This window comes from Bombina bombina, chromosome 9 (genome assembly GCF_027579735.1).
Source record: "Bombina bombina isolate aBomBom1 chromosome 9, aBomBom1.pri, whole genome shotgun sequence".
In the NCBI taxonomy this organism is placed as follows: Eukaryota; Metazoa; Chordata; class Amphibia; order Anura; family Bombinatoridae; genus Bombina; species Bombina bombina.
This window is the reverse complement of record NC_069507.1, coordinates 236904556-236918612: the sequence shown is the minus strand read 5'-3', so window position 1 is coordinate 236918612 and position 14057 is coordinate 236904556. Positions and strand designations below refer to the sequence as shown.

The 14057-nt window shown below is 39.0% G+C and overlaps 1 protein-coding gene across 1 annotated transcript in view; it reads left to right on the top strand.

The window, feature by feature from the left end:
- Window positions 1-14057, top strand: part of NHLRC2 (NHL repeat containing 2) — an 85725-nt gene that overhangs the window by 60590 nt on the left and 11078 nt on the right. Inside the window, exon 9 of the mRNA XM_053692696.1 lies at window positions 4699-4902. Coding sequence (XP_053548671.1) covers window positions 4699-4902 — 204 coding nt within the window. The remainder of the gene's footprint in view (window positions 1-4698; window positions 4903-14057) is intronic.

The window sequence follows — 14057 nt, the reverse complement described above, 5'->3', positions numbered from 1 at the left end:
CAAGGTTCCATCGTTCAAAATGGAAACCATTCGAACAATTCTTCCTTCCATCCAGGAAGGTCAATTCATGACCACGGTGGATTTAAAGGATGCGTATCTACATATTCCTATCCACAAGGAACATCATCGGTTCCTAAGGTTCGCATTCCTGGACAAGCATTACCAGTTCGTGGCACTTCCTTTCGGATTAGCCACTGCTCCAAGGATTTTCACAAAGGTACTAGGGTCCCTTCTAGCGGTGCTAAGACCAAGGGGCATTGCAGTAGTACCTTACTTGGACGACATTCTGATTCAAGCGTCGTCCCTTCCTCAAGCAAAGGCTCACACGGACATAGTCCTGGCCTTTCTCAGATCTCACGGATGGAAAGTGAACGTAGAAAAGAGTTCTCTATCTCCGTCAACAAGGGTTCCCTTCTTGGGAACAATAATAGACTCCTTAGAAATTAGGATTTTTCTGACAGAGGCCAGAAAAACAAAACTTCTAAACTCTTGTCAAATACTTCATTCCGTTCCTCTTCCTTCCATAGCGCAGTGCATGGAAGTAATAGGTTTGATGGTAGCGGCAATGGACATAGTTCCTTTTGCGCGCATTCATCTAAGACCATTACAACTGTGCATGCTCAGTCAGTGGAATGGGGACTGTACAGACTTGTCTCCGACGATACAAGTAAATCAGAGGACCAGAGATTCACTCCGTTGGTGGCTGTCCCTGGACAACCTGTCACAAGGGATGAACTTCCGCAGGCCAGAGTGGGTCATTGTCACGACCGACGCCAGTCTGATGTGCTGGGGCGCGGTCTGGGGACCCCTGAAAGCTCAGGGTCTTTGGTCTCTGGAAGAATCTCTTCTACCGATAAATATTCTGGAACTGAGAGCGATACTCAATGCTCTCAAGGCTTGGCCTCAGCTAGCAAAGGCCAAGTTCATACGGTTTCAATCAGACAACATGACGACTGTTGCGTACATCAACCATCAGGGGGGAACAAGGAGTTCCCTGGCGATGGAAGAAGTGACCAAAATAATTCAATGGGCGGAGACTCACTCCTGCCACCTGTCTGCAATCCACATCCCAGGAGTGGAAAATTGGGAAGCGGATTTTCTGAGTCGTCAGACATTACATCCGGGGGAGTGGGAACTCCATCCGGAAATCTTTGCCCAAATTACTCAACTGTGGGGCATTCCAGACATGGATCTGATGGCCTCTCGTCAGAACTTCAAGGTTCCTTGCTACGGGTCCAGATCCAGGGATCCCAAGGCGACTCTAGTAGATGCACTAGTAGCACCTTGGACCTTCAAACTAGCTTATGTATTCCCGCCGTTTCCTCTCATCCCCAGGCTGGTAGCCAGGATCAATCAGGAGAGGGCATCGGTGATCTTGATAGCTCCTGCGTGGCCACGCAGGACTTGGTATGCAGATCTGGTGAATATGTCATCGACTCCACCATGGAAGCTACCTTTGAGACGAGACCTTCTTGTTCAAGGTCCGTTCGAACATCCGAATCTGGTCTCACTCCAACTGACTGCTTGGAGATTGAACGCTTGATCTTATCAAAACGAGGGTTCTCAGATTCTGTTATTGATACTCTTGTTCAGGCCAGAAAGCCTGTAACTAGAAAAATTTACCACAAAATATGGAAAAAATATATCTGTTGGTGTGAATCTAAAGGATTCCCTTGGGACAAGGTAAAAATTCCTAAGATTCTATCCTTTCTTCAAGAAGGATTGGAGAAAGGATTATCTGCAAGTTCCTTGAAGGGACAGATTTCTGCCTTGTCTGTGTTACTTCACAAAAAGCTGGCAGCTGTGCCAGATGTTCAAGCCTTTGTTCAGGTTCTGGTTAGAATCAAGCCTGTTTACAAACCTTTGACTCCTCCTTGGAGTCTCAACTTAGTTCTTTCAGTTCTTCAGGGGGTTCCGTTTGAACCCTTACATTCCGTTGATATTAAGTTATTATCTTGGAAAGTTTTGTTTTTGGTTGCAATTTCTTCTGCTAGAAGAGTTTCAGAATTATCTGCTCTGCAGTGTTCTCCTCCTTATCTGGTGTTCCATGCAGATAAGGTGGTTTTACGTACTAAACCTGGTTTTCTTCCGAAAGTTGTTTCTAACAAAAACATTAACCAGGAGATAGTCGTGCCTTCTTTGTGTCCGAATCCAGTTTCAAAGAAGGAACGTTTGTTGCACAATTTGGATGTTGTTCGCGCTCTAAAATTCTATTTAGATGCTACAAAGGATTTTAGACAAACATCTTCCTTGTTTGTTGTTTATTCTGGTAAAAGGAGAGGTCAAAAAGCAACTTCTACCTCTCTCTCTTTTTGGATTAAAAGCATCATCAGATTGGCTTATGAGACTGCCGGATGGCAGCCTCCTGAAAGAATCACAGCTCATTCCACTAGGGCTGTGGCTTCCACATGGGCCTTCAAGAACGAGGCTTCTGTTGATCAGATATGTCGGGCAGCGACTTGGTCTTCACTGCACACTTTTACCAAATTTTACAAGTTTGATACTTTTGCTTCTTCTGAGGCTATTTTTGGGAGAAAGGTTTTGCAAGCCGTGGTGCCTTCCATTTAGGTGACCTGATTTGCTCCCTCCCTTCATCCGTGTCCTAAAGCTTTGGTATTGGTTCCCACAAGTAAGGATGACGCCGTGGACCGGACACACCTATGTTGGAGAAAACAGAATTTATGTTTACCTGATAAATTACTTTCTCCAACGGTGTGTCCGGTCCACGGCCCGCCCTGGTTTTTTAATCAGGTCTGATAATTTATTTTCTTTAACTACAGTCACCACGGTATCATATGGTTTCTCCTATGCAAATATTCCTCCTTTACGTCGGTCGAATGACTGGGGTAGGCGGAGCCTAGGAGGGATCATGTGACCAGCTTTGCTGGGCTCTTTGCCATTTCCTGTTGGGGAAGAGAATATCCCACAAGTAAGGATGACGCCGTGGACCGGACACACCGTTGGAGAAAGTAATTTATCAGGTAAACATAAATTCTGTTTCTATTCAGTTCCAGAATGATAACTTCACTTGGCACTCACAAGATAAATATACACAACTGTGTACAGGCATACCTTGCTGTATTGCGCTTCGCAGATATTGCCTTTTTTTTTTTTTTTTTTTTTTTTTACAAATTTGATGAAGGTTTGTGACCACCCTGTGTTGAGCAAGTCTATTGGAGCCAATGCCATTTTTCCAACATATATACACATATAAACGCATAAATACAAATATATACACATATAAACACATAAATACAAATATATACAAATATAAACGCATAAATACAAATATATACACATATAAACGCATAAATACAAATATATACACACATAAAGGCATAAATACACATATAAACGCATAAATACAAATACACACACACATACATATATTTATTTTTTTGTGTGTATATATGTGTGTGTGTATATATATATATATATATATACCACCAGCAAAAAGATTAACTCACTGAAGGCTCAGATGATGGTTAGCATTTTTTTTAGCAATAAAGTATTTTTTAATTAAGGTACAATATGAACATTTTTTTTTAGACATATTGTGCACTTAATAGACTACAGAATAGTGTAAATATAACTTTTATATGCTCTGAAAAACAATAAAATTAGTGTGACTCACTTTATTGCTATAGTCGCTTTATTGCGGTGGTCTGGAACCGAACCTGCAATATCTCCAAGGTACGCCTGTATGTCTGTTGTGGGCTACAACTCCCATCATGCACTACTACTTGTGTAAATGTCTCTTCCAGTTTCTAGTATTTCCAGTTCCAGAGCACTCTCTGTTCAAGTGACCCCCATGGGAGAAGAACAATGGCCCCCGGATACAATGAGCTTTAATACCCCTGCTCTACCCTAACCAGCAATGTCTAAAATGGTCCCATAATGACAACAACATTCTAAATGTTTTGTTATTTTACATGTAACATTTTGAATGCTGTCGCCTTGAATGAAACGTATGCCAAACAAGCGCATGCTCCCATGAAACTCAAAACAAGTTCTTGAAGTCTTCCAAAATAAAACAAATATTAAAGTGTATTAGACTTTGCCTTTAAGAACATACAGTATGTGAATATCCACCAATCACCAGCGAGCGCCCAGTGTACTGCACTGCTTATGTGTTTAATCTCTTTTGCCAGAGTAACCCACATAATTTATTATTACACTTTTGCTTGCATATAACACAATTAAAAAAATAAATATTTTTTTGTACTTTTATATCCCTTTTCATAGGCTTGAAATTTGTTTCGCAACATAAACATGCGACTTGTCATAACACATTTCAGAATGGAATGCATTCTTCATCCCAGTTTCCCATCAGCCGCTATCTATTTAAAATGCCTGAAGAATATATATAGCTACTATATGCAGTAAGAGGTGTTGCACATTCTTTTATGCGATAGCTATTTTACAACCAGTGTTTTGAACTTCCTCTATGGGAGGCGAGTTTCCATTCTTGCAGTTCTGCGGTTTTGCGTTTCACTGTATGTTTTTGTTCATTTGAATAGTGAAATAAAGATTCAATTTGAGATTATTTTAAATTGACATAATCACAGGATGTTCGGTTTATTTTCCTTTTCCTAAATCTATTTCATGTATATCAGTGGAATATTTTCTGACTTAACATTGATCTGTTTGTTATGATTTTGCTAATTGTGTGTGTTTTTTTTTTTTTCTTTACATCAGATCAAGGTTGTAGATCCTAAAACCAAGAGTTGTGTTACCCTGAGCGGTACCGGTCAAGCAAGCAATGTCAGTGGTGTTAGTTTTACACATGCAGCGTTTAATGAGCCTGGGGGACTGTGCGTCAATGGACATTTGTTGTATGTCGCTGACACAAATAATCACCAGATTAAAGTACTGGACTTGGAGGCAAAAACAGTCTCACTTGTAAGTAAAAACCTTTTCTCCTTATCTAAAAAAAAAGAATGTTTCAAAAGAATATGCAGATTTTTTTTAATCAGTTCTAAAAATTTCTGTATATAGAAAAGAACGTTTGTGGACTTTCATATTTAGTCTTTATCATATTTAATGGTAATCACTATAGACCAGAGGAGCCAAATCTTTTGATACAGAGATCAAGTAATACATTAAATGATACTTAAACACTTAATACATTAATAAGCATAGTATTGTGGTTCTTTCCGACCGACCTTTAGCCATGGGAGCCATGTTGAAATCTAGTTTTAACTACATTCCAATACTGTCCTGTTTGCACATGTGCAGCAACTCTCCTTCAGATACCTGCAGTGTATCCTAGGTTAGATTAGAGTGAGGTGCATGAAATGTACGTAGTGCCTTAATCTTTTGTAATCCAATCTTTAGTTAAAAACTACACACTATTTATTGAAGTTGTTTTCAATTTATACACCACTCAAATTTATTAATTCATGTACAAATACACAAACTTAAAGGGATAGGAAAAAGTCCAAATTAAACTTGCATGATTCAGAACATTAAGACACTTTTAAATTCACTTCTATTATCAAATGTACTTTGTTCTTTTGGTATCATTTGGTGAAAGAGAATAGGTACATATCCTACGCTAGAGGGAGCTAGCTGCTGATTGGTGCCTGCACAAATGTGTCTCTTGTGATTGGCTGACTAGATGCGTTCAGCTAGCTCTCAGTAGTGCATTGCTGCTCCTTCATCAAAAGGATATCAAGGGAATAAAGCAGATTTGACATAAAAGTAAAAAGGAAAGTTGTTTAGAATTGTATGTTCTCTCTGAATACTGAAATAATAAAAATGTGTTTCATGTTCCTTTATCTAATGAGAAATACAGAATTGCTTTTCAATAAACAGTTACTGATGTCTGTTAATAAGTCAGTGGTGTCAAGGGCCACACAAACTTTTTAAGTTGGATATGCCCCATAGGATGACGTTTGGGCAGTATTGCTATATAGACCATCCAATTTAATACAACAACTCTTTTATACATGTTGCACAATATTTTGATGTTTAATTTGCATTGAATGTTCAAACATGTATTTTCTTTTTTGTTTTAACCCTTTGAGTGCTAATGACGGCTCTGAGCCGTCACAGAGTTTCCCAGTCTGGTGCTAATGACGGCTCTGAGCCGTCACAGAGTTTCCCACTCTGGTGCTAATGACGGCTCTGAGTCGTCACAGAGTTTCCCACTCTGGTGCTAATGACGGCTCTGAGCCGTCACAGAGTTTCCCACTCTGGTGCTAATGACGGCTCTGAGCCGTCACAGAGTTTCCCACTCTGGTGCTAATGACGGCTCTGAGCCGTCACAGAGTTTCCCACTCTGGTGCTAATGACGGCTCTGAGCCGTCACAGAGTTTCCCACTCTGGTGCTAATGACGGCTCTGAGCCGTCACAGAGTTTCCCACTCTGGTGCTAATGACGGCTCTGAGCCGTCACAGAGTTTCCCACTCTGGTGCTAATGACGGCTCTGAGCCGTCACAGAGTTTCCCACTCTGGTGCTAATGACGGCTCTGAGCCGTCATGAGCACTCTCCCACCTTGAGGGAGATCTAGGGGCTCCTTACTGCTCCTACCCCGGCGATCGTGCCTGTAGAGTGACAGGCATCACCGGGGCTTCACGTGATGCGCGGTGACGCCACGTGCAATTACATGATGACGTCACTGCGCAACTTTATTTATACTAAACAATGTTAAGTATAGGAGCAGGGGGGCATGCTGCTTAGAAGCCTGTATCTCAAGCATCTAAGCAGCTACAGACCCCCAAGACCCACCATTGGAAAGGTATTCGCCTAACCTTTCCAACAATGTAAGTTGGGGGTCTGAAAAGAAAATAAAAAGTTAAAAACAATTTGTTCAAAAAAAAAAAAAACTTAAAAAAATCTTAGCACCCAGGTGGGAAAGTGCTTAGCACTCAAAGGGTTTTCATTTAACTTCATGTAATACACACAACTATAAAGAATAATATGCTTAGAATAATAATATACAGATACTGATATAAAAATCCAGTATAAAATCTTTTAAAAACTTACTTTGAAGTTTCCAGTTTAGCACTGTTAAAGGGACAGTCAACACCCGATGTAGCTTAACTCCATACCTTAGATCAGGAATAGAAGATAAGAACTGCATCGCATGTTGATTAGCTCTAACGGTATTGGAGAAGTAACCCAAAATACAAATGTTTATTCCATGTAGATATGGCCGCCAAACTCCTCCCCCTCCTCCTTCGCCCCCTTCTCTAATTTTTTCTATGCTCGTTCATGTTCGAAAGGGGTGACATTGCTGTTTTGGTAATGCACATGCGCATTATCTTCTTCCCGCTCGCAAACGCAAGCTGAATCGTATGTGCTGCTGTGATTGCCATAGTGGCTAGATCCCGTTGTTCCTAATCGATTGATCATGCACGATTCTCTGTGAACGCGTGTTAACATACAAACCGAGGATTCGCTTATGATTGGTGGATTCAATTAAAAAGAAAGTAAATGCGTAACAGTGGGGGGTGTTTGGCAGCCATATCTACATGGAATAAACATGTATTTTGGGTGATTACTCCCATACCGTTAGCGCTCATCAACATGCGATGCGGTGCAGCTGCATCTTATATTCCTGATCTAAGGTAAGGAGTTAAGTCGCATCGTGTGTTGACTATCCCTTTAATAGGATTAGCCTTGAACACCCACTGAAAGGGGCTGATAGCAGAACCTCTCCTGCATATGAAAAGATCCATTACACAAACAGGAGCAAGCTGAAGTCTGTATACATCTAAAACTTTGGGGCTTGGTTAAGAGTCTGAAAATCAGCACAATGTTATTTAAAAATAAGCAAAACTATAAATCTTTACAAAAGCGCACTCAGATGGGCTATATAAAAGGATCATCTACCAAAAATGTGTGCAATGGAAAATCTAATTTATATTGTCCCTTTAACTCTCTGTGAGAATTTGGTATTTCAGTTTCCAATTGGCGATCATTACTCGGAATACAAATTCTGTTGCTTTTGACATGTGTGGGTTTTGTTTTGTTTTTTGTTTGCAGCTCTCAAGCAGAGCTTTACCTTCTAACATTCTAATCAGCATGTCAGAAGTGCACTAGGAGGTTTGGGAAATAAACAATGTATTCAAAACACAAATTAGCCTAAGACTAGGATGCAGGTGTATTTTTAAATGTATATTAGTCATTTAAATATTGATTGTAAAGTTTCTAATAAGCAGTGTAAGTCACATCACCCAGCCGTGTGACTAGGGCTGCTGATTGGATTAGCGCCACTTTAACTCTGCCGCTGCTTAAACACATAGCATTTACAGTATAGCTAGTGTTAAAATTACATGTTCTAACGGATTTGATCATGCACTTTTAATTTACACTATAATGGCCCTTTAAATAATGCATAAAGTCCAGGGGTGCCTATGTTTTTAACCCTGTTGAGAGAATTATTTAAAAATCTAGTTTATATTGTCCCTTTAACTCTCTGTGATAATTTGGTATTTCAGTTTTCAATTGACGACCATCACTCAGAATACAAATCTATTCTGTTGCTTTTGACATGTGGGTTTTGTTTTTTTTGTTTGTTTTTTTATTTATTTTTTTGCCTTTATGTGACATAGCTATTAGTTTAGTAAAAAAGTAAAATCATAGGACAGGTACATATCAGATATGGTGTTTGGAGATACCATAGATGGCTCCTTGAACACTCTATTCTTTTTTTTTTTTCTGTTTCTATTAATTTTTCTATTTTTTGTGGAGATATTTGTTACATAAGTGCAACATTTTTCAATTGTATAAGTACCAGTTTTATTAAATACAGGTAGCCCTCAGTTTACGCCGGGGTTAGGTTCCAGAAGGAATGGTTGTAAATCGAAACCGTTGTAAATTGAAACCCAATTTATTATGTAAGTCAATGGTAAGTAAGGGAGTTAAGTTCCAGGCCCCTCTCAAAATTGGCATAAGTAACACCTAATACATTATTTTTAAAGCTTTGAAATGAAGACTTTAAATGCTAAACAGCATTATAAACCTAATACACAACACAGACTTTACGTGCATTTTTATGCAAACAGTTCTTTCTATGCATTCCAATCTGGACTGATTTATAGACAGGAAGATCTTGTTCCTTTGCAAGCTGCTCGATAGCTCAGGTCTGGTTAAACTGATTAATTTCAGCTTGCTTGGCTTGCATATCTTTGCTGCAACACAAGCGGACAGCTCTACCTACTGGGTTTTTTAATCAATGCACTGCTTCTCAATGCTTTTCAATAGCAGTCACATGACTGAAAAAAAAGGTTGTTATTCTGAAATGGTGCAAATTGAACCGTTGTAAACCGAGGGCCACCTGTAGATAACATTTCGCTCTGTATATACAACCATCCCCTTCCTGCTGCAATTAATTACTTTTACTTACGTAAAGTGTCTCTGTTTCAGCCAGATGTTTCATGGTTTTCTCAGTATTTTAGCCTCCTTTACCCAAATCATTCTGTTTAGAACCATACGTAGTTTGTTTTCACGTGATAAAGTATGTTTGATTATATGTAGATCCTTACTGACCACCGGTTCACCTAGATAAAATGTAAGCTAAAATTGTCCCAAATTGTTTGAATGTTTATTGCGCAAATTTATCATTAAATCAATTTCTGTTCATTTTTTTGATTCCTTTTGTCTTTAGGTAGTTTAAGTAACATTTATAAATAACACAAATGTTATAATATGAACACACGCTAGTTTTTTGTTATTCTGTTTCTGTCAGTGAAGTGTGTGCGTGTGAAAAGCAGTATCAGACAGAGCAAAGAGTGAATTCCCAGGATGTTTTTTGATAACCTGACCAACCTTCTCTTCATGCTAAGAATACCCTGTAGAACTTAAAATAACTACTAATCTAAAACTGCACACAGCCCAGGCAATGAGTGCACAGCCTAAAGTATACAACTAGATGTCTATAAACTTCACATTTTCTATTGATTTTTCTCAATCATATACTGTACATAATAAACTGAAAATTTGTGTCATGTTCCGACTAGAAAAGAATAGTTATCCAAATGAGAAAGCATGAAATGAAAAAGGGAAAAGTTCTCATTAATACAAGTGGAAAATGCAGTATAATATGTATAAAAGTACAACAAAAATACAATTAAATTATAATAGTTGTATATATTGGGGGGGGGAAATAGATCAACATTTCACCAGAATTATAATCAGTTATTTGTTGTGTTTTTTTGTTTTTTTTACCTTTTATTACTTTACACTCGAAGCGTTAGCCTGCCAGCCCCAAGGTTGCAGTTACTTTATTTCAAATTTGTAGTGAGAAGAGCATCCCATAATTTAAGCTGAGGACCAGCATTTATTTACAGCTCCCGAGTGGTACTTTAGCCATGTGTTTAAAAGTAACTTTCTGATTTAGAAAGAACACACAGTTTTCAATAACTTTCCAATTTAATTCTTTTATCAGATTTGCTGCTTTCGCTTGTTTTCTTTTGTTGAAGGAGCATCAATGCGCTACTGTGCGCTAGCTGAACACATTAGGTGAGCCAATGACAGGAGGTATATATGTGCAATCAGCAGCTAGCGTCTAGTAGTGCATTCTTGCTCCTGAGCCTAACTATGTATGCTCTTCAACAAAGGATAGCAAGTGTTCAAAGCAAATTACATAGTAGAAGGAAAATGGAAAGTTGTTTCAAATTTCCATAATCTATCTGACCTTTTTGTGGGGGTTAAGTACATAGTCTTGTATGGTCTTTAGTGCTAAAATGACGTACTGTAACAAACTAGACCATGTAACGTACTATAAAGCCCTTTAATACACAATCACTAGGTGGAATTCTTTAGAGGTTTGCTATAGGTCTACCAAAAGCCATAACTAATGTGCAGCCATTTAAAGACCCTTGTGCGTTCTATGGAGCACTGTGTAAATCAGAGCTGTAAATATCCCTATAATTCTAGTAATAAAATGCTGTATTTTTGTTACCGTGTTTTATTTTTAAATAATTCCTTCAACATGGTTAAAAACATGGAGTTCCCGCATTATTTAAAGGGCCATTATAGTGTTAATTAAAAGTGCATGTTCAAATCCGTTAGAGCATGTAATTTTAACACTGGCTATACTGTAATGCTATGTGTTTAACCCGCGGCAGAGTTAAAGTGCCACTAATCCAATCAGCAGCCCTAGTCGCATGGCTGGGTGATGTGACATACACTGCTTATTAGAAACGTTACATTTATTTCTTCAATATTTAAATGACTAATATACATTTAAAAATACACCTGCAGATTAGGCGGAGCCGGGACAGACAGCATGGAGGACGCATAATTTGTCAGCTCTGTGTGCATTTCAGCAAAAAGTTGGAGTAATAGCATGTTTAAGCTTGTATTGTGCCGGTTAAGCACACACAGATGTCCCCACAGATTCCCCTTAGCTAAGTTGGGGCGGCATTATCTTTTTTTGGAGAGAACACAGTGACAGTGTTAATCGGAACAGTGGAGGCCTACTCAGCATTTCTGAAAACAGACATCGGCAGCCTGACACCAACACTGACAAGACCCGGAGAGCTCCGGAGAGAGTTGAATAAGAACAAACACAGAGCCGGATGATGAGGTATGCTTGAGAGCAACAAGACACATAAGTGCTACGCATAAAGGATACGATGAACCACATGTCTCGCCAGCCATGCTGAGGAAGCAACGGTAAGAACAATCGGACAATGACAGACACAAATTACAGCTGACAGGACCTGGGAAAATTGTAAAAAGGGTGCAATATATGTCTGCAAGTATAGGCAATCAATCAATATATGCACTGAAGATCTACACACAGTAACTAGTAAAACGCCTTGAATTTGCAAGAGTGATCGAAATCAAACAGCTCTAGTAATAAAAGTGATTAACATGTCACATACGCAGTTGAAATAAGGCAGGGGGAATCAAAAAGAAAGAAAAAATGACCCACACCCATATATTGAATCTTTTTACAGTTCTGACTGTCAATTTGATCCGCTGAGCTCGTGCAGCTAAGATTTTTGGCGCTAAATTAATCCTACACTGTTACAGAGACAGCTGCATTGTTTTTTCAGGGAGAGTCAGAGACATTAGTTTGTGACACCTTGCCTTTTATAACATGTCAATCAGAAGGCAGAATAAGTCAGGGACCACCAGCAAACCAGCTGCAGCTAGCATTTTCTTTAAACCCCAGAAAGGAGATAAGATGTTGGAGAGGGGTGAAGATGTGAATGAGGTGGTGGCAGAAGAAGAAATTGACAATAGCTCTACAGGAAACTTCGATCTCCACATTACAAAATCTGACATTCAGAATCTAGTATCCAAACAGGATATAACATTTATTTTTGACAAAATGTGGGGAAAAATGGACACATTTCAAAGTACGGTTACAAATAGCCTCACAGAAATTAGACAAGATATCTCAGAATTGGGGACACGACTAGAAATGGTAGAAGAAAAGGAAGAAGCAATGGAGGAAGAGGTTGCAAACATCAAACAACAGCTGTCCGACCACCAACAAGAATTAAAGGACATTAATGACAAACTAGAGGATCTTGAAAATAGGAGTAGGAGGTGTAATATTCGTCTGAAAGGAATCCCAGAAACAACTAATGCAGCAGCCCTAGACGATTACCTCCTTCAATTATTCCAAACCATTACAGGGTCACAAGCAGAGGGGAAATTTCAGCTGGAAAGGGCTCATAGAGCTCTAAGCCTAAAGATACAGATCCCCCAAGAGATGTAATAGTAAAAAAATTTCGGTTCCAGGAAAAGGAAGAAGTTATGATGGCAGCTAGGAAGAACCCAACCTTCAAGTTCAAAGGCTCAATTATCCAATTCTACCAGGATCTATGTGTTAAAACTCTACAGAAACAATTTGCTCTTCGCCCGCTAACACAACTTTTACGAAAAAACCAAACCACCTATAGATGGGGGTTCCCCTTTGCCCTGCTGGTGCTTCATGAAGGCAACACATATACCATTGAAGAAAAACAAGACATCCCAGGTCTTTGTCAAATCTTGAAACTGGACTGTCCAGAATTTCCAGAAAACTCTCAAGAAAACTCCAGAATTCGCCCTCAGCTTTCCAAAGGTGCTTTCCAACAGGGGCGCTGGACGAAAATCTCTAGGAAGAAACAGAAGACTTTAGTAACTTTCAGGTCATTGAAGGACGGTAACAGTCTTTTTTATTGCAGCATAGTCATCTCTCCCCTTAGCGGGAATAGTGACTTATATATAGTCAATGGACTTATGTTCAAGACATTAAAACAAATCCACTAAGGCTTATTAATGGAGAGATTATTGTAAAGATATGTGAAGAATAATAGGCTGTAGAATATATAAGTCTCTTAGAGGTTAGTTATGGAGGCACAGGACTTAGACAGTGCTACCTTTGAGGGGTATCTATGTACTTGCTGTTCTCCATATACTAGAAGATACTTTAGAAATGCACATCTGGGCAGATTCCAGAGTGAATATAGTTAGACAGAATGTATTATTTTAGTACTTCAAAGTTAATTTTTGTTTCATGCATAATGTTTAATTTTAATATGTGTTTTTAGTTTAAGTTCCGAAGAGCGGTGGTCAAAAAGGTTTCTCCATACTACAATTGGTCCAAAGAGATGCCAATATAAGTTTCTTCAAGGAAGGTATGTGCAGAGGGGGGGAGAGAAAAGATCCTAAATGGAATCTAGGCTACAAATATTTTCTCACAATGTCAGAGGCCTAAATACAAATGTAAAGAGGAAAACCGCACTTACCCAGTATAGCAACATGAAGGCTAAAATTCTATTCTTACAGGAAACACACTTCACACACTGCCAGTGCCCTAAATATTGGGACAAACACTTTACCCAACATTACCATGCTTCAACTGAGAGTAAGAAGAGGGGGGTATCAATTCTCATCCACAATTCGGTCCAATTTGTTAAAGACAAGGTAATAAGGGATAAGGAGGGTAGATACCCAATACTTAGGGGGACTATTCAAGGGAAGCAGATAACAATATGCAACATCTATGCCCCAAATGAACAACAACATGACTTTTTTTTAAAAGATATCTCATTTGCTCACACAGTGGTCACAATCTATTATGGTGTTGGTGGGAGACTTTAAT